The 22,673-nt window shown below is 29.5% G+C and overlaps 2 protein-coding genes and 1 pseudogene across 2 annotated transcripts in view; all 3 read left to right on the forward strand.

Moving 5' to 3' along the window:
* The window catches only part of LOC132918031 (uncharacterized), a 225,907-nt gene that overhangs the window by 17,361 nt on the left and 185,873 nt on the right, over positions 1 to 22,673 (forward strand). Inside the window, exons 8-10 of the mRNA XM_060979081.1 lie at positions 4,321 to 4,356; positions 4,742 to 4,756; positions 4,933 to 4,961. Coding sequence (XP_060835064.1) covers positions 4,321 to 4,356; positions 4,742 to 4,756; positions 4,933 to 4,961 — 80 coding nt within the window. The remainder of the gene's footprint in view (positions 1 to 4,320; positions 4,357 to 4,741; positions 4,757 to 4,932; positions 4,962 to 22,673) is intronic.
* LOC132918523 (uncharacterized) lies at positions 10,525 to 11,480 on the forward strand (annotated as a pseudogene).
* On the forward strand, positions 13,087 to 14,049 carry LOC132929565 (uncharacterized). Its single transcript, XM_060995044.1, is given in 2 exon segments — positions 13,087 to 13,838; positions 13,840 to 14,049. Coding segments are annotated over 2 exon segments (819 nt in total). The 5' UTR covers positions 13,087 to 13,229.

The raw sequence follows: 22,673 nt of genomic DNA on the forward strand, positions 1-22,673 counted from the left end.
TTTATTATAAAAATTAATCTCCCTTTTCACTAAACATTTTTTCGACTGAATTTATTTTATATTAAATATATGTAGGTACGAAATGTGACAAATTGCAATGAACTGCGATTATTGCGACGAATTGCGACGAACTAATGATATATGATATGATTATGACCATTTATAATGCGTTATCGGATAAACGATTAGATAATTGCAAACAGTATACCCGGCCCTGGGTCGCTAAAAATATTAAAGTCGCGTACTTTTCCAACTTTTATTTTATGAGAACCACTTGTTGAAAATTATATTGGGAGCCAATTCAATATAATCCTTTTCTGGGGAGCCAATTCAATATTCGATGAGGTACTTTACCTAATATTGGGAGCCAATTCAATGGTCACCTTAAAAATAATTCAACACCACGGCTATAAAGTATCGAAATCCAGCGGTGGCATTGCTTGAACGACGTTAACAATAATAAAATTACACTTCAATCCTTAGTTAATATATAATACAGCCATCGGGGTGATACGAATTATTATAATAATATGCAATTATCCACGTCGTGTAATTATTATGTTTATATTTGTATTTCGTATTATTTTAAAATGTATAAACCATTTTTGGGTACGTTACGAATGCGTATGATACTACTACATTTTTTTTTTTTATTTTTTTTTTTAAATATTTAATTTGTTTACAAAATAAAACAATAAGTAATAATGATAACATAAAAGAAAAAGTATATAGAAACAAGAATCATGTGAAGAGGAGACCATTCATTAACAGAACCTCAGAATTATTTTCCCTATTTTAGGAGGTCTCTAAACCAGTTTCTTTTGAATCGACGAGTAATATGTGGTAATGTGAGCGAGGACATGTTTTTAAAAAAGGGGTTTAAATGGTTGGTTAGTTTGGAATCAATATTTTTGTAGTTGCTTTTTGCAAGCTTATTTACTGTTAAAATTGTTAGGTCATTATGGAGGGCTGTATTGGTTATGTACCATGGAGCACCAGTGATAAGTTTCAGGGTCTCGGGGTAATTAATTGGATTGCTTAAATAGGCCGAATGTTGGAGGATTTTGCTAAATTTGTATGCCGTCAGACCAAACTGGCTTGATAATTATTTTGTACAGCAGTAGTTTATTTGTGAGACTTAAATTTTATTTAAGTAGTGGTCTAAGTAGATAGAGGCGAGAGTTAAGTTGTTAACTTTTTTGTTTGATGTGTTTGATATCAAGAGTGATATCTAGTATTTGGTTGACAGTTGAAGTGGAATTGACTTGTTATTAAATTTTAGTGTTGAGCATTCCATTTTGTTTAGGGAAAAATTCGTCTGACCGGATTTTTCGACGTTGATTTTGATTTTCCAGTTTTTTGTCCAAGATTCTATTTTATTTAGGTATAGTTGCAAATTTTGTGACGCGATATCACAATTATTGTTTGACGTAAGTATCGCTGTGTCGTCAGAAAATGAGGCTAGTGAATGGTCACTACCCTGGAAACTTCAGCATTAATATTTTGAACAGTGATTAATTATTTTTCTGATGACCTGAAAAAGATTGGTTTTCAAGATATGATTTAATTATTAAATAATATAGTGAAGGATGGAGGTGGATTGTGTTGTGCTTGCGACGGATATCGAATTATGATTTTGGTAATTTACCATGTTGATTGATTAGTGGCGTAATTCTATGTATTATTAGTTTTTCGAAGAGCTTTGCAAATTTGGGTAATAAACTGATTGGACGATAAGAACTGATGAGGTACTTAGGCTTATTAGCTTTAGAAATCATTATGATAACTGAATACTTCCATGTAGGAAAGAAGTAAGACGAGAGGCACATAATATTATAGATGTGAGTAAACAGGACTGACTTTTTTGATAAGTTTCTGCTGTTTTTTTGTAATTAGGTCATGCCCAGGCGACTTTTTGGACGGAGCTTGTTAATTACTGACACAATTTCGCCAGAGGAAATCGGTTTTGCGGGAAAAGACATGGGCAAAGAAGAAGACAAGAATGAGTTAACTAGATTTGCGTGATCAGGCGTAAAATTTAGGTCAGGATGAAGAGAGAATATTGAGGACAGGTGATTAACAAACAGATTTGCTTTCTCTAAGTCGGAAATAGCTAATGATTTGTCGGGTCGTTCAAGAGGAGGTGTGTTATCACGATGATTGAATAGACTTTTGGTCATTTTCCAGAGTGAACCATTGTTTGGAGTCAGAGTAGTTCAATATTTACTAAATTTTTCGGATCTGTATTTTACTAATGGAGTTTTTAAATCGGCTAATAGATGGTTGTAAGTAGTTTTGTGTCTAGGATATTTTGTTCTTGCCACAAGGATCTAGCCTGACGTTATGCTTTGATAAGATTTACTAAGAATGGAGGAAGTGAATTATGATATTTTGGCAAAATATTGTTTGAGGAGGGGATGGAACCACTTGCTTCTGCATTTTTAATTGATTTGGTTAATATGGAGATTGCATTGTCGATATCGAGAAAACATTTTATTTTAAAATATTGAGGGACAGTGAATTGTATAGTTTTTGTTGAAATAGTTTCTAGTCTATGGAAACCTAACCTAACCTATAAAAGATAATTACTAGGGGAAGGGTCGAGTACGGTTATCTATATGGGAGAATGATCACTTGATAGGTGATTTAGGTTTTTGTATTGTATTTTAAACCATTTTGGATTTGGGTTATCAAAAAATCGAGAATATCGGGAGATTTGTTTTCATGTGAAGGCCATTAAGTTATTTATTTAGGGGAAATAATAGAAAATTTATTTTTTAATATTGAAGTATGAAATTATCTACCACTTGTGGTAGTGTATCTATTACAATATTAGGTAAGTTTAGCATTAAAATAACCTCCTATTATAAAAACGCTACATAGACTTTGGGAAAATGATTGCAATTTGGATTAGGTGATATTTTGGCCTGAAGAGTAAGCTGATGAAATTTAATGTTTATATGATTTATTTTTATTTTGATATTTGCTGCTTGTAGGGTATGCTTTGTTGATATTTTGCATTTGATTATAAAAAAGTTACGATTTTATTATTATTGCAGAACCTCCGGTGGGATGTGCCATCGGATGGTCAGCTCTAATTAAAAGAGAACCTAGCTAGCTAAGATTTTTTCCGCGTGGGACATTCAAATAAAAAAAAGCTAAACCCTAATGATAAAAATAGCGAAAATAAGCGTAGGTATAAGATTGCTTTTATTTATGTGGACATGGTTCCACAAGAAAATAATAAAGATATTTACAAATTAGATAGTCTATATTATCGCAATACATAATATTTAAATATACTTATAATAGTACATCAACAAAATATGTTTCGCACTTCCTTATATATAATGTCCTCGTTCCTCTTCACTTGGACCAGTAGTTTCATAATTTTGCCAAGGCCTTATGGTTGCAAATTTTCAATTTTTAGAAACTTGTTATTATCGTCGAAATATAATTAACGGATCAAGAAGAATCCATCGTAGTTAAATTTGGCTTACTATTATATATGTTGGATGGATTGGATTAGTTTATAGAACTTTAAACACTTAAGCAAATCATATTATAATGATCGATCATTATAATCCTGATCTAATGTTTGGCAAACAATTTGGCGTTTACGGACAAGTGCTTATTATAAAATAAATCGTACAAATTCTGAAAATTACATGCCCGTTACACAATACTAATTTTTGAAACTGAAATTTAAATCGAAAAAAATTATAACCAATAATTTAAAAAAAAAATGATAATATTAATATTATCAATGATATCCCATAACTCGAAAGCGATAAGAGATAGATTACACAGCACTAGCACATAACATGTCCGAACAGATAGGCTACAGTGTTATACTGTAACCTATGTACTACAACTCAGGGCAGTAGAAAGAACCAGTAGCGCCCCAGACAGAATACCAAATTTGCGCACCTCATCCAAATTTTTTTTTGACTACCATAAAAATATGAAATCCTCATTAATTAAAAAAAATAAATAAATTCCCCAGCATGATTTCCGTTTTACTAATATGCGATTGCGTGACGAGAAGTGTGTTGCGATTACGCTAAAAATAAACGACAGATATTTATTTTTGTAAATTATCATGATTTAATTGAGAATTAAAATGCTACTCGATGAAATTTTGCCTTTTGTATAATTGCACCTCGGGTAAATGCCCTCTTTCCAGTGCCTAACAACGGCCTGCCGCAACTTATAATACGTAATACTATTAATTTATTATTATCTTTTGATAATATTTTTTAAAGGCTTGTTTTATACATTATTAAAACATAATTATTAATATGTAAACGTGTATTTCAGTTCCAGAACGTTTAAATGAAATAAAAGACATTTTGTGTAAGTAATCATTTTATATTTGAATATTTCCATATCATATATTACAGATATAATTAGTAATAACACAATTTACTACCCGTTGAAGTATTTAAATTTAAATTTAATGAAAACATTATTTGTAAATAATTAATTAATTTAATAAATGTTTTATTGAGTTTAATACAAGTATTATATTTGATAACATTTTAATTCATGTCTGTTTTAATCAAAAATCCCGAGTGTTATACTTTGAATTTAATTAATCAAAATAATCTAAATGATTATAACGATCATAATATTGTATACAGTTTTAACTGGACTTCTTTGTACCATTAAAACCAAAGTCACCACTTCTCAGTGGCTTTGTAATAAATGATTATTTTAACTCACGTATGTTTTATTTTAGTGGACGAAAAAAATGGTAATACAAAAAATAAGAGATTATCTACTGATAATATTATATTATTGTAAATCAATGCAATATATTTGTAAATCATGAAATTATATCCATTTTGATTCAAATGTAGTTTTTATAAAAATTGAAAATATCTCGTTTGAAGTTGGTTATATAAAATAATTAATGCCTAATAATTGTAGAAATAGGGTATAAATCAGTGATTAGTACAATTGTATTGCTGAAAAGTAGGAAAAGTAAGTAAATTGTTTTATTTGTTACTATGTATTTTAAGTAGAAAATAATTAAATAATGTTGTCCTTCAAATTTTGATACTGAATTAATTTGAATCGTACATTTGGATTCAAAATTATTGCATACCTAGTAATTATGATATGTTCGATTAAATGAAATAATCGATATATTAAATTAACTATTCTCCTGTACCTAGATTATCAAATTTAAAAACCTATAACCTAGCATAACTATTAACAAACCGAAGAATAAAACATCAACCCAAAAAAATCATTTTACTTTTAACTTTTATTTTTAACTCAATTTTCTGTCTCTCCTTTATTCCCCATTCCTGGAAACACTCTATAATTATTCCGAAACATGATAAATCCCCAGACCTACCCTTTCCTTAACGACCTATCAATCTCTTATCATCCTTCTCAAAAATTCGAAAAAACCCAGTACTACACAGGTGTGTTCCTCGACGTAGCCCAGACGTTTGACCACGTCTGGTACACAGGTCTCCTTAATGAAATTCGTTTCCTACCAGCCCCTAATATTTAATTATGAAATCTTTCTTATGTAATCGTTCCTTTGTCGTTCGTTGCGAGGAAAAACTCTCACAAATCCACTACATAAAAGCAGGTGTCCCGCAGAGTAAGATACTAGCTCCCACACTCTTCAACTTATTTCCTTCCAATATTCTACATCGTCACACATCACTCTTGCTACTTTTGTAGTCCTTAATAAATAATTAAAAAAAAAACTTTACGCCGTTCCCCCGTTCCAGTGAAAAAAATAGTAGAGAACCTCTGTCTCCCTGCGCACTCCTCCAATTCTGAATATAAAATGTTTACAATTATTAAATATTTAATAATTAATTTTGGTTGGTATTTTTTTTTAGCCCAAACCCGCGAAGAAATTATTCGACAAATAAGTTCGTAAATTATTATTATTATTATCAGTAAATATTATAATGTTACATACCCTATACTAATAAAAAAATGTTAATCTACTCTGTAATGCATATAATTCATATGTACAAGAGTGTGATGCACTTTTTTCCTGTTATTAAAAGTTTATTTCGTTATTTAGGTTATATTTAATATGTATACAATACGATAAAAATTATTAGATCCCTTAGCATTAGTATACTTAGATTTAGATAGCAAAAGTTTAATAAATAAGCAACTTAATATTATCCAACGACTCATTTACCTACGTAAGATTAATTAATAATATAGGTACAGTAAAAATTATACAATATATACCAATTTTGGATTATTAAGAAATTGATATTAATATAATTTTAACAGGTAAAAAACTAAATGATGTAACACGAGAAAAATTGTTATACACGTGTATTTGTAAGTTATTAAAAAATATATACACAACTCAAATGAAACGTTAAATTTAATATTTACGAATAATCTGTTTTTGAAGAAATTGTAACTCTTCTCAAATTATACTCGTAAATCAAAACAATTAAACAATATATACTGGATATTTTTACGTAAATAAACACTTATATTTGTTTTCATAATTTTAGAAAAGACCAAATACGAACGCTTTAACATCAATAGAATTTTTAAAACATTTGGAATCGTGTTTGAAACATAAAATACGTTAGATCTTTGATTTTAAACATTTTAAGAATTATAAATTATACCAACATATAATGCGCGTGGTCTAATACAATATGTCATGTTTTATTATTTCTAGTGCAATTTAAAAATAAAGTGACTGAAATGAATACAAAAATTGGTAAACTTTCAAAATAATTCAATGTTATGTAGATTTATAATGCAGTAGATTTTTATAGGTTAAAAATTATTAATAAAATCATGTCTTAGTTAATTTTGAAATTATATACGTTTTTAATGTTACTTTTGAACATAGATGAAAATAGTAGTTCTCAACCTTTTTGGAGTCACAGACTGCCTGATGACTTATTAATTAGGACTATAATTTCCATATACGGTTTAAAAATATAATTTTTTTCAGTAAAATATACGGACCGTGAATAATATCACTCGAAAGCTTTATTGTGGAAATTTACTGGAATTTTAAAGTCCTACCAACTGATTAAATAAAAAAACTACAGAAATAAAATTTATAAATTTGTTAAAATCTAATAATTATTAGGAGAACGCCAGACATGCATATGTTATCTCCATCTTAGATATATACCAGGTGCGTAGACAATGCTACGTGCTCTGATGTCCCATACGAATAATATGATACATAATAAAGGATACTACGACGTAGTCTTAAGTTTTAGGATAACAATTACCCATATATTTTAATAACATAACGCGCAATAAGAATACTACTATCTATATGTAATGGGGGAGTATTTACACATCTGGGTGGTAACGTATTAGGCCTAGACAATAGGAGGGTTAAAAACATACTTATGACTGTAACCTTCGGAGATGAACGAACTCCACGATACATTATATTATTATAAGCCTATAATCAAAATATGATTTCAAATTATCTCGAGTTCTGAGAATCTCGAGCGAGGCCGACCACACGCGCGTGGGCAAGCGTCACTGGATGCCATATAATATATCATCGCACGTGCATCCTGAAATGCGTAATAGCGTGAGAACGAATGACGCACTTAGGAATAGGCCAGAGGACACATGTTTAGTAGATCGGGGGACACTGACTATATAAGGGACCCTGGACAGGACTCCAATAGACATGAATTATCAGGGTTAGCGCCCTCACGTCAGTCTACATCAGAATTTAGTCATTTGGACTTATTGAATATTTTCAATTAAAACTATAAACGGCACTTCGAAATATTTTGACACTTTTTATTTCGACACGACCTGTGTTTTCGACAACCAGTTGTTGGCCCACTACACCAAGTACGTGCAGTACAATTGTACAAAGTATACATATAGTTATTAATTTGTTGTGTATAATTTTGTCAATCAATTTTGAATAACATTTCCTTTTTGAAATTCCTGGCTACACATCTGATACATACAACATAGACAATTTACGTTCAGTAGAATGTTTTGTTATCTTTAATTAAATTATTGTATAATCCATCAGGTCTATGGTATAATCTACCTATTATCAAACTTAAATTTAAGAATATTAATTAACGAATCCCATAGATTATTAGTTATTATTAATTTTATAATATTAAAGTGTATTATGTACATAATAATTGTTTCATGTATATATTATGGAAAATGTAGTATAATCTTGTATAATAAATGGACATAATATAACATTATATTACAAAAATATAATATAAATAATATAATTTCTTTTACTATTGTTACAATAATAATTAAAATCACCACAAAAAATGTTAGTGCCGTAAATGGTAAACTTAGTATATCTTATTTAAAGTAAGCAGTGAAAAATTTTATTTGAACTCCAATATGCGTTAGATGTTTTTTTTTTATCAGCTTCCTAAGAATAAATGTAAAATTTCTAAGTATTGCCAGGAGTATTGGCCCATCGGTCCGCCCCTTGAATCTGCCACTAATATCATATACGTTTTTCAGGATTATTCACAAAAGAATATATTTCAAGTAGTAAGTATTTAAATAATTTAAAATATTCTATATCATTGCTCATATTATAGTTGTCATTGTTTTCAATCTATAATAGAGTTTATTAAATATATGGTAAAAAAATACTAAATTATGAATTATCCAAAGCATTTTGAGTGACTAATGATACTTGGAATTTATTCTAAAAATTGTTGACTCTCGCTGATTTAAAACATATAGTTTCGATCGCGATTTCTTGTAATATCATCACACGGTAATTCCAACATTTACAACTAATCTACATCACTCAGTTTATTTGTTATTTTTTTTGAATGCATATATTACATTAGATTCAATAACGAAGTTGTTTGTGTGCCATTGCCGTTACTCCGACGTACGTCGAACATTTACGATGTTTAACCCCATCCACTGATCGTTTCGGTGAAGCTCTCTTCCGCTACGAGCCCACGATACATCGTTGCCACCCGCGTCGTCAACCAATTCCGTACGCACGCCCGTGCTTTACTGGCCGAAAACTCTCGCGTTGTCGCCTGGTGTTTCATTTTCGGTGTACGGATCCGTTTTCGACCACATTTTCCTTTGTTCCGTACGACGTTATATATTGTTCATCGTTGTACCTGCGTTATTCGGACGGTTCGACTTCGCGCGTGTCGGTGCGCTTACTGTTTTACTATTGTCGTCGTCAACGTCGATCAGTGTTTTCTCTTGTTCCGAGTCGATCGTACACGTATATTATTAACGCACTCCCCGGTGTGGTTTATAAGTCACTTTGAGTGCGTTTTCCCGTTCGCCAACCCGTCGTGTTTTTCGTTCGTCCTATTTGGGTGTCACGTGATCCCTATCCGTGGCCTTGTGGTGCAATGATCCGCCGTGACTTGTGAGTGCCTCATCTATTCCTGGCAGTCAACTACTTAGTTGTGTCCGACGCTCGCCGTCCGTTGTCGTCTACGGGTTGGTATCAGTGTCGTAACATCGCCACCGTCGTCCAGGAGTCATCTGCTGTTATCAGTGTTGTCACTCACCATCCAGATAAGACCATTTTCTTTGTTTATATTATATTGTATTTCATACGCATGGCGTAACCCATTCACGGCCGCCTGCGTCTAATGTTATGTAATGTATTGCTATTCCCAAAACTGTTATGTCCTTTGTCAAGGTATGATCATACATTCATACCCCCCTATAATCCATATGCTTTTACTGTGTATATTTTATTCTGTAAAATAACAATCTGTTTCGTTCCTAAGCGCACTCCCATAATACGGTTTTACTCTTTTTTCTTGTAGTTGTAGGTACCCGTTCCTCTATATCACATACATTATTAAGTTTCATCACGTCCGCGAGTATCGTGCGGCCAGCTAGCGATATTTTTTTAATAGCTCCGTGACGATGCGGAAACAAAGTATTACTGATTAAATTATATTATTTACGCAATTTAATATTGTATTAAATATAATGTTGGAGAAAATTGTTATTTGTGTATGAACATTGGTAGAATATATAAAAAGAGATTCACTTAATAGTCCTAGTTTTCATTTACCCTTGGGCAACTTTATTTAGTATCAGAATTCGTGCTAATTTTAATTTATCTCTGAACCATATAAAATAATTTCAATATAATTATTTATAAAATATGATTGCTGCTGCGGTATTATCGACTGTAAACTTGAAAAACTGGGTAGAAAATAATAACACGCGAAATTGCTTTTCTTTGCACTGGGTGACGTCCTACTATTACAGCATAAACTATAATAATATCGGAGCACAAATAGGCCGGCCGGCAATGGGAACTTACCATTATCATAATTAATAATTTAATAATAACAAGTAAATATAAATAATAATAAAGATCATGTTCCGGTGGACGTGATATAGTGTTGATGATGATAGTGATGGTGACGGTGATGGTGAAGGTAACGATGCACAGCATACCCGAAACGTGTAGTAAAACCAAAAATTAGAATACGTTAACAAACTGCCGACGGTAAGAGTGCGCGCGAGAGGTAACAATGGTAGCGAATGTACTGGAACGCTCGGGCCGTTGTACCGCGGTTATCTCTCCCTTATGCTATCACTACTCAAAGTGCTGTTTGTCAGAACAATGATAGATGCAAAGAACAATAATAATAGAATACTATTATAAGGAGTTAATAGTTGTTAAATAATTATTATTAGAATAATATTTTAAAAATAAGATATCATATTCGTACTTGAAGCACGTAACTCTATTCCACCATCAGTCAATTATGAAGAAATCCTCTCTGAAATTATAGACCGTCAAGCTAGAAGCCGTAATTTTATTTTATTTAACGTTCATGAAAATAAAACTGATTCTCTAAATGAAATTCAAGTAGTTTCTGAGATATTCCGTCAAATTGGTGTTACCACTGTTCCGTTAAATGTTCTTCGTCTTGGTAAGATTTCTAATAATGTTCGGCCTATCCGTGTTACACTACAAAATCAACATGAAATTTTTAACGTTTTAAAAAAACAAATTTAAGTTACGTCAATATGAAAACTTAAAACACATCAGTATATCTACAGATCGATCTTTATGTCAACGTAAATATTTCAAAATTGTGTTAGATGAGCTTAACACCAGAAAAGCAGCTGGAGAGAATGATATATTTATCAATACAATAATAACATTCCGTTCATTTCAATAAACTGCCGAAACTAAGACCTAGTTCCCATAATCTCAAGTTGTACTATCAAAATATTCGTGGCATAAATACTAAACTGGATATTTTTAATAGAAATATTGCTCTGGTAGACTTTGACATAATTATACTAACAGAAACCTGGCTACATAATGAGGTCAATGACATTGAACTTGGTCTTATGCCAAAATACACAGTTTTTCGTTGTGACCGTGATAGCGTCATGGGAAGCATTATCAGAGGAGGTGGTGTGTTAATCGCGGTCAATAATCGCCTTCAATGTAATCGTATTCCACTTCAAGACAACAATATCGAGTAATTATTTATCAAACTTTCTATGATTCATTCACTCTATTAATTGGATCGGTATATATACCTCCTATTTCCAGTGTTGATATTTATAATGACCATACTGATACTGTAAGCAATTTGTTAATTCTTTCACATTATCCAAATGTTATTTTATTGGATGACTATAATCTACCGGGTATTCACTGGTCGTTATCTAACAATAAAATTGTCCCTAATGTTTCTTAGTTTAACAATTTAATTGCTAATAACCCGGCTAATTTCTCTTACCTTAATTTAAATCAGTTCAATCTTGTTAAAAATCAGTCAGATTCAATACTTGATTTAGTTTTATCTGACGCTCATAATTTAGTTGTTCTTAATGAGTAATTTCCTTTGTTACCGATTGATTATATGTATCACCGTGCATTAACTATCACATTCCCAACCAATGTAAATTTAGAATCATTAAGTTATAATGAAATTGTATATGATTTTTTTAACTGTAATTATAATGTTATACGTTCATCATTAGCGATTATTGATTGGTCTCAAGTTTTTGATAAGTTGTGCATAAACAATGCAGTTGATACTTTTTATAAAATTATTTTTAGAATAATTGATGATAATTGTCTTAAAAAAAACTTTTCGCTTCTAAATATCCGACCTGGTTTAGTTCGTACTGAGGGACTTAGTTTTTTAAAAAAAAATAGCACATAAATTATATAAAACATCTCCCACACAATCAAATTATAATATATTATCTGAACTTAGATCTAAGTGTAGGGCTCAGTCTAAAATTGATTATAATAAATACATTTCAGTAACTGAAAATTCTTTATTATCTTGTCCCAAAAAATTTTGGCGATTTATTAAATCTAAACGCTCCTCTCAGTCTTTTCCTACTTCAATGTCTTATTTAAATCAGTCTATTAATGGAGGTGATGAAATAGTTGACTGTTTTTCTAAGCATTTTTCTAGTATTTATATCTACTCAATTACACCACTGTTAATCAATCACACATATTCTGATTGTATCACCAATTACTCCAATCTTAATTTATTTTCGTGTGTTTTAAATCTTACTGATGTTCTCCAGGAGTTAGATACGTTGACTTCAAAATCAAATCCTAGCATTGATATGATTCCGAGTATTTTCTTTTTAAATTGTAAATTTGTATTGACTGTCCCTTTATTATATCTATATAACTTATCATTATCAACGGGTTGTTTTCCATCCACCTGAAATTATGTTTTATTACACCTATCTTCAATGGCCATGATGTTACTAATATAATAAATTATAGGCCTATCTCATTAATTTCAATTATACCTAAGATTTATGAGTCAATTATTTCAAAAAAAATTACACCACTTCTCTTACCTTTAATAAGTTTGGATCAACATGGTTTTATTAAAGATAGATCAACAGTCACTAATCAGTAAATTTTTCAGAAATTTATACTTTATGCATTCTCTCATGGTTTTCAAGTTGATGTTATTTTTACAGATTTCTCTAAAGCATTTGATAAAGTCGATCATTCAATTCTTATCTCTAAACTCCGTGGTATTGGTATTAACGACCCCTTTCTTTCTTGGATTTACTCTTATATTTCTGATAGGAAACAAATAGTCAAGTGTAAAAACTTTAAATCGATTCCTTTCACTGTATTATCTGGTGTTCCTCAAGGTTCCCACCTTGCGCCAATTCTATTTCTGTTATTTATAAATGATTTAAATTTGATTAATTCTAGAAAATTACTATTCGCCGACGATATGAAATTGTTTCGTCTTATAAAAAACAGTAATGATATATCTTTATTACAAGATGATTTAAGTTTTTTAGCTAATTGGTGTGATATTAATAAATTACCTTTAAACTTCAAAAAATGCAAAGTTATGTCCTTCACACGGTCTCGTAACTCAATTCTTCATACTTATAGTTTACGAAATCACCATTTACTACGTGCAAATGAATTTTGTGATCTTGGTGTCATATTTGAGTCTGATCTAAACTTTAATCACCACATTCATCATATTATCAGTAAATCTTCCTCGATATTAGGCTTCATTACAAGAAACTGTAAAGACTTCAAAAACCATAACACATTAAAAATTCTATTTATGTCCTTAGTCAGATCAAAGCTTGAATATAATTCAATATTTTGGTCTCCTTATTTAAATACGCAAATTCAATGCATTGAGAATGTCCAAAATCGATTTCTCCGTTTCATGTCTTATAAATGTAATATTATACGTGTACCTCATTCATCTTATCAACCATTGTTAAATACATTTAACATCCAGAGCTTATCTAACAGAAGAAAAGTGAATGATATAATATTTTTGTTCAAACTACTAAATGGTTATTTCTTCTGTCCTGAGCTAGCTATTAAGTTTTTTTAATTTTTCTGTTCCTCAGTTTAGAACTAGATCATCAATCGTAACTACTTTCTATCTAAATAACCACAAAACTAATTATGCATTACCCGCTCCTATAAATAGAATGATGGCTATCGCTAATGATGAACAAATTAATTTTTTTAGTTTAAATCCATATTCTGTCGATTTTTTCAATAGTTTTGTAAGAAAATAATTTTATAAGATTTTTTCAATGTTATTTTTACTATTTTTCTGTTTTTGTATTATTAGATTATTAATTATCTTAGTTATTCATTAATTTTATTATTTTATTTTTTTTCAAATGTTTATTTATCAAATATAGTATTATTTTATATGTACTAAATTATAATTTTTATGTAATTAGGTTTTTTACCCGTAAATAAATAAATAATAATATTAATATTATATTATTCGTCTTTTTTAATATTATATATTTTATACAAAAAACTAAAAGTTTCGATCTGGGGCTTTTTTTTGGTAATAATAAAAAAATTATAAAATAATCATAAAATACAGGGATAGGCAACTGACGGCCCGCATGCCTTTTTTATTTGGCCCGCACTACATTTTCAAATTGTATCATACAATTGTAAAGTTTATCTTCTATACTTTATAATCTATAATGTATAAACTCTATACTCTATACTCTATCTTAGTCTATCTTATCGTATAATTGGTATCTGGTAATGAACATCGTTAAATGTATAAATGTCATAATATAGTTATAGTATATACACACACGTATGTATACGTATAGCTTTTAATCATAGCTGTTTGTACCGACCTATTTAATTATATCAGTTTCTTCGTATCATTCGTGTCGTGCTGTCGTTGAATTTATTATCTTCGTGTTTTTGTAGTGCCTAATAATGTCCGCAAAAAAGCGTAAAATTGATGATGAAAATAGAACTTTTAACACCTCATGGGACAATGACTATTTATTTATTATTAACAAACAAAAAAAACCTCAATGTCTAGTTTGTGTAAGCGTTATTGCGGTCTTAAAAGAATATAATTTAAAAAGACATTACATGACAAATCATTTGTCCAAATATGAAAAATACATTGGTGATGCAAGAGAGAGTATTGTAATTTATCTCAAAAGAAAACTTCAATCACAACAAAATGTGATGACAAAAGCAACAACTTCACAACAATCAAGTTTATTGGCTTCATATATAATTTCTAACGAAATAGCAAAATCTAAAAAATCGTTGAGTGATTGCGAATTTGTTAAAAACTGTGCAGTAAAAATGGCTAAATCAATTAACGAAAACAAAATAGCCAGTGAATTTGAAAAAATATCACTTTCAAGACGCACAGTGACACGTTGTATAGCTGATACTGATATTGCCATTCGTAAGACATTGCAAACTATTATGACGGATTGTGCATATTTTTCGATTGCATTGGACGAAAGCACAAATGTTTCAGATGTGAGTCAACTTTTAATATTTGTTAGAGTTATATGCCCACAGTTTGAAGTGTATGAAGAGCTATTAGAATTATGTTCCTTGCATGGAACTACCAAAGGAAGTGATATATTTAATGCAGTAAAAAACGTAATTGAACCATTTGGTGGATTCAAAAAAATGTCATCGATTGTGACAGATGGTGCTAAAGCCATAGTTGGCAGAAATATTGGTTTTGTTGGATTATTACGCAAATCTAACGTTAATGTTCCTGCTATACATTGTGTTAGCGTTGTGTGGAAAAATAATGAAGCTTGACGGAGTTATGAATACTGTATTTAAAATTACTAATCTCATTAGAGGAGGCAACCGTAATTTTATTACATATTTGGAGGAACTTGATTGTGAGTATGGTGATTTACTACTACACACGGATGTACGCTGGTTAAGTCGTGGTAGATAAGTGTCTCGAACGTTTTTTTGTTTTGAGAAAAGAAATACTTGAGTTTCTTAAAACGAATATTAAAACTGACACTACTTACCGAATGGTTGATAAACAATTTTTATGTTCATTGCCATTTTTAACTGATATTTCTCAACATTTAAATAAATTAAATGTTCAACTTCAAGGTAAAAAAAAAACAAATTATCTCAAATTATTGGATTTTTAGATGGATTCAGAAAAAAATTGGTAGTTTTTAAAAATTTAGTCGTTGAATAAAAAACTAATACATTTTCCGTGTTGTGAAATTATAAAAATAGAATTGAACGACGAATTTAATTTTGAACATTGCATTACCCGCTTGGACGAATTAACTGTAGAATTCGAAAGACGATTTGAAGAAGTTGAACTTATGCGCCCTCAAATAAATTTGTTTAATAATTCAATGGCAGTTGAAATAGAAAAACAAGATGCTGAACTTCAATTAGAATTATGTGATTTGCAAACAGATCCATTATTATAATTATCTACAAAAGAGATTGACATAAGCTTTTGGAAAAAATTACCTATTCTAAAATATCCACTTTTACGAGAGTTTGCATTAAAAATGTTATCAATGTTTGGAACTACTTACATTTGTGAATGTACATTTTCAAACATGAAACATATTAAATCAAATCATAGAAGTCGACTTCACGTTGTCATTAGAAGCCGCACATGCTCAAAACTCACACTAAGCATATATCTATTTATATTTAATTTGATTATTTTTAATAACCCTTTTTGTATTATTACAGAATAAACAAAATAAATGCTATTTAAAATGTATATTTTGAATGATCTTTTTTTTTTGCTTTCCATGCTCTGGCCCGCTAGATTTTAATTTTCTAAAAATTGGACCTCTATTAACTTTGAGTTGCCCATCCCTGATATAATAAATAACAATAAATCAATAAGCACTAAAAAAAATTTATTTTCTTATGTTATAGTACAAAAAAATCCATGCAGTAAAATACAATTAAGTAAAACAGATATAAGTAAGTTAATAAATAATTTTACTAAAAACAGATGGAAATGGCTGGCGCAAATACACCCGAAAAATCAAATACTTATATCAGTGGCGTAGCCAGGGGGAGGGCTGAGGGGGCTGTAGCCCCCCCTGAAATATCAAGAAAATTAAAAATATATTTTAATTTTTAATGGTCTATGAAAATAATCGCTACAAAAATCTTAAATCTTACTTTACAAAAATTGATCAGCCCTCCCCGAAATAAAATCCTGGCTACGCCACTGACTTATATGTTCACCGTATATCTGCTTTGATTATAGTCTTCCTGGTAGGCTAAATTGAAAGCTCAACTGGATCATAACCAATGTTGATTGGCGCACCGAATTAAGGCACTTATGTTCTTCAGCGGTTGTATTAGGACACTTTGTACGGTCATCCGAAAAAAATGAAAACCGTATATAGTTTGTACTATTTCAGAAAGTTATAAAATTTACATGGTGGACAGTTTATGCTATTTCAGGTAAAAAAAAATGTTGAGACATGAAATGTTAGAAATAATTGGTTATTACAAAACACAGGTAGTTAACAATGTTAAAATAAATAAATAATAATAATAATAATCAGGGCTAGGATTTGTATGGAATAAACGATTTTATTAACCAAAATATGCAAAAATATGTATTTAAATAAATTGTTATAAAATAAACTCGAAAACATAGTTACAAAAAAAATTTTTATTTATTGAAATACATCAGTGATTGTCTGTTTGTCTTAATATAATATAATTGAGAAATAAAATAAAATAATTTAGAAATACAATTTAAAATTTACATTCAATAGTGGAAATATTTTTAATTTTATATTAAAATGTTATGTTGAATGGATTTCATCATGTCCGTATGTGTGAAAAATCCATTCCGTATACGTCTTTTGTAACACCATTAGGGCAATATGAATACGTAAGAATGCCGTTTGGGTTAACTAACTCACCGAGAGTATTTAGTCGGTTTATTCAATTTGTTTTTCATGAATTAATCCGCCGAGGTAACCTATTAGTATATTTAGATGATATGATGATTGCAACTCAAAATTATGCTTCTCTAATTTAATATTTATATATAGAAACAGATATACTTATATAATCTTATTATTAAAGATATAAACAAAAAGTATAATCTGCAAAACGTGGGTTATATGTTAAATGTTATATTATGTCAGACGATGTCAACGCATTCGCTTCGAACACGCGTTCTTTGAATTGTAAAAAAAACATTATCGTCCCGCGTACCTGTATATTGTGTAAAATGTAGTAAATTACAGTAAACGGCTATAAATAATATAACACTATATTACAAAGATGTACTAAAAATAATATAATTCCGTATTCCTACTACGATTACAATAATAAATTTTACCACATAAAAACTAAAAAGTAAAAAATATTATTGTCGTAAATGGTGAAAAACTGAGAATATCTCATTAGGTGTAAGCACTGAAGAAATCCATTATTTTCATATATGAATACGATGTGTTTTTATTATCCTTTATAAGAACAAATGTAAAATTTCTAAGTATTGTCATCTGTATTTTTTTTTATCATTAGATTATCAATGTAATTATCCATAATATAACCAATATTGCCCACATATTTAACTAACAATAAGAGATCTTTCACCCTTCGTCCAGCATACTTATAAATTATAATCGATAAGTTTTTTCTAAAATGAATGAAATCCAGGCAAACGCACCAACAATGATTTTATATGAATTTATAGTAGTTTTTAATGTTTATAATATTGCATAATTGATGTATACATAATTAGTACTATATCGATTAAGTATATCATTTACAATTTTTAGGAATTGTGAAACGAAAAATAATTTCTATAGGTAAGTATTTAATTCAATCAAAATATTTTTTATCATTACTTATATAATTTTCAATCTATATTGTAGTATATTAAATATTATATTATATGTATGGTAAAAAACAGTAAATTATGAATCATCCAAACCATTTTGAGTGACTAAAATATGATATTTGGAATTGATTATACAAATTTTTGACTTTTTTGGGGATTTAAAAATAGTTTTCGATCGTGATTTTTTGTAATATCATCACAAGATAATTCCAACATTTACAAATAATCTAAATCACTCAGTTTATTTGTTATTTTTTTTTGTATATTTATTATATTCAATTACGAAGTATAACTGATTAAATTATAAAATTGTTTTCGAAATTTAAAATTGTATCAAATTAATTGTAGGAGAAAAGATTTTTTAATTGTTATTAATTTATTATGTATATGAATACTGGTAGAACAAGTAAAGTAAGATTCACTTCAAGGTATTTCTTTTCATTTACTGTTGGACAACTTTACTATACTATCATAAATTGCGCTAATTCTAATTTATCTTTGAATCAAATAAAATAAATTCTACGTTATCATTTATAAATAATACAATAGACGCAACAAACAAATAACAATTATAATATAATACTATAATATTATAATTAAAAGCATTTAAATGATTTAATAATTGTTATACCTATATTAGAATAATATAAGAATTTGATGTTATATTGTTGATAGGATTATTATTATGGCAATTGTCTGAAGAGACGTCTTCAGCGTTGTCTCATTATTATATATAGTTTGTGTTTTACGTATCAATTATTTATTATATACTATGTTTTGGATCATTGTCATTTGCTCCCACACATTCGCGAGTCGTTCAGTAAACTGCTAACGTAAGTGCTGGCGGCGCAAAAATATTTAATAAAAAAAGACTAAAAGTTTTGATTCGGGGCCCTCTTTAATAATATTAAAATAATTATAAAATATTCATATAATTAACAATAACAATTCAATAAGCACTAAAAAAAAAAAAATTGTTTTTTTATGTTACAGATATAGAAAGTGTTGAATTAAGTACTGCACTTAAACGTAAGTTTATAAATAATTTTACAAAAGATAAATTATAAGTGGCGGAAGCATGAGCAACTTTAAAAACGTAATGAGTTAAATGATTATCGTCTTTCAGGTAAGCACTTATAAAAGCTTTACCGGATCACAACCGTTAGCTGATTAACTAACTGAAAAAGTGGGCACTTGTATCCTACACCAGCTAGATTTCAACTATATTCTACACTTAGAACAGAAGAAAAAAATTCAGAATTACCAAAACATATTATTCACAAATATTTCAAGTTTATGACTTAAATTTATGTTATGGTGAAATTGGTAAATTGGTTCAGTATTTTCTTTGCAGAGTACTAGTTGAATTGAGATTGAGTTGGTGAAAATTGTTCGCGTTTCAACGTATTGTTGGCATTTGATAACAATGCGATCGATTGAAATGTTTTCTTTACATGTCTCGTATGTTAAAGCAGGTTTTTTGAAGGTAAGAAAGGAGCGAGTTAAATGCCTGTGGCCTATTCTGATTTGGGTTTTTTTATTGTGTTGGCTCTTGTAAGCAATAATACTTCTGTTTCTATCGGTTATTGATGTATACAAATTCTGCAAAAGCATAATACATTCAGTTATTATACACTCAAAGAAAATACAATTTTATTTCTATGATTTTATTCTATTGATTTACTATTTTATTATTTTATTAAAATGTATGAAATATATATAAAATATAAAAATGAAACATCGTTTGGTTATAGGTTTTGTCGCATCATATTACAAAATAAAAATTAATACAATTAATAATAATATAAGAATAGTCCGGCAGTCTATTCCCGACCCGAAGTCGCACACCATCCGCTTGCCTGTGTTCTCGTTCTACTGGACATTGTTTATCTAAGGAGGGATTAGTCGGTCGGTTTCAGCATAATAAGTTCTGAATCATATCGTCGAAAGACTGAATTGTACGTTAGGAGGCAGCCTGTAGTCGGATATTCTAAATAAATAATAAATCCTGAACGCCGCTCCGGGAGATGTTTCGTTTGCCGACAAACGCTTTCACTGGCATACGGAGTGGATTACAATATTACAATCAAAAACTGTGTGTTCAAGAGTGTTCCATGAGTATTACAATACCGGTGTTTACTAGTTGCGGTCTAAACCAAAAATTACGTACTAGTTGCGATCAACCAAATAAAAGGTTCTCTACTAACTGCGGACACTGTTTGTGCTTTTATAACCTAATTGTGGGATAAAATCACAACAATTAATAAATATTTCTTAAATATATAGTATTTTTATATTTCAAAAACAACAGTGATCAGTAGTATTATAATTATCATAACGCCTTTTATGGTAACAAATTACGGCGACTTAGTTGCTTAAAATTCAATTAAAAAAAGTCGTAAGTACAATACATTTACAGAAATCGAGTAATAGAGTAAAATTAATTAATTAACAATTCCTACAATTAAAAGCAGTATGTGCATTGTAGTTACTACGTTTACCGTTATAGGATCAATATATTAAATGTTTTTACTGTATTTTCTGTTATATTATAATATTTGTTACATAACAATCCAAACCGCATATTATAGCTTAGTTTTTTGAGTGTGTGTGTGTGTGTATTATATAGACCTATATTAGTCTGCGAACCTTTTGGCTGTAAAAATACAAAAAGATTAGTTTGTTTAATTTGTTTTCTTTTATGAATTATTAGTATTAAAATAAAATTTTCTTCAAGTAACACTGAAACGTCTACAACTTTATTATTATCATTTACCGCGCAATTGACGTAACTTATTTTTGTCTATCTAATGATGACTTGTCATTATATTATTGCGGTAGTTGAATTTTATATTATTTTATAATGGATTACAATAGTAATCCGCGCGACATACGCAGGGTTAAGTTAATAATGTTATTTAGGTAATGAACTGTAAATTATTTTTAGTTTGTAAAGAAGAAAAACGAATCCCTCCTCCCGTGGTCACAACTCAAGTACGCCCTTGTTATGTCGTGACTTGTAATTTTTTTTAAATAATACTTAACTTTTATTTAGAACAATATTAATTTACTGATGTCCACTGTCCACAGTTCCTATGAACAATTTTGAGACCAAACTGCCTAAAGTATTGCTTAGTAAAATTATAAGATTAAGAAGTATCTTTTTTATTTGTGTAAATTGATTACTGTTGTAGTTACTGCATTGTCTACTAACAGTGTTTATGATATTGGTAATACTGCATTTTATACATTGTAATACTATATGATATAATGTGAGTATTTGCTAAAGAGAAACGCAGTAACTGTAATGTTATGTGAAAATTGTCAAAAATAATTTATTAATCACAAAAAAAATCACATTTTTGAAATTCCAGCACACATTTCCGTCTATTTCAGTCCAAAAGTGTACTTAAAATTTTCAATTAATTAAAAAAAAAACCACAAAAGTTCAATTTCCCAAAAATTTAATTTTTGTAGTTACTGCTTTTTCCAGTAGATATGAGGTTAAATGTGATGTAGTTGTTATCGTTACCAAATTAGGCGTCTATGATCTCATAGTCTACAATTTCGTAGACCCAGAGTCAGAGAATATTATATCAATGACTTAGATCGACGCTTCTTTTTAAAAGGTAGCGAGTCATCCAACGTTAGTCATAAGTAGTAAAATCGTTTTATTTTGAGCCACCTCACAATGTTACCATATTGTCACTGGGTTTATAGTTTTCCTTCTGGTGTGGAATCTTCTAGTGTGAACCAAATTAGTGGGCTTCCCTCCATGACAAGGTGGGTTTCGTTTTTGGGGGGGTTATACTAATATTCTAAAAATAATCACAAGTGATATCCTCTACACTGAAGCTTTTAAAATATTAGCTAATTTAAGATGATTAAATTAATTGAATATGAACAATAGTAATAATTGTTTTCAGGAAAAATACTAGAAAATGAAGAGCTAGAGGTCTTAAAAAGGGTAGCTCAGCTAGAACAACAAAGTGAGTAATTTAGAATGAAAATTTGAATGTTTAAGATCTAATT

This window comes from Rhopalosiphum padi, chromosome 1 (assembly GCF_020882245.1).
Source record: "Rhopalosiphum padi isolate XX-2018 chromosome 1, ASM2088224v1, whole genome shotgun sequence".
NCBI lineage: Eukaryota > Metazoa > Arthropoda > Insecta > Hemiptera > Aphididae > Rhopalosiphum > Rhopalosiphum padi.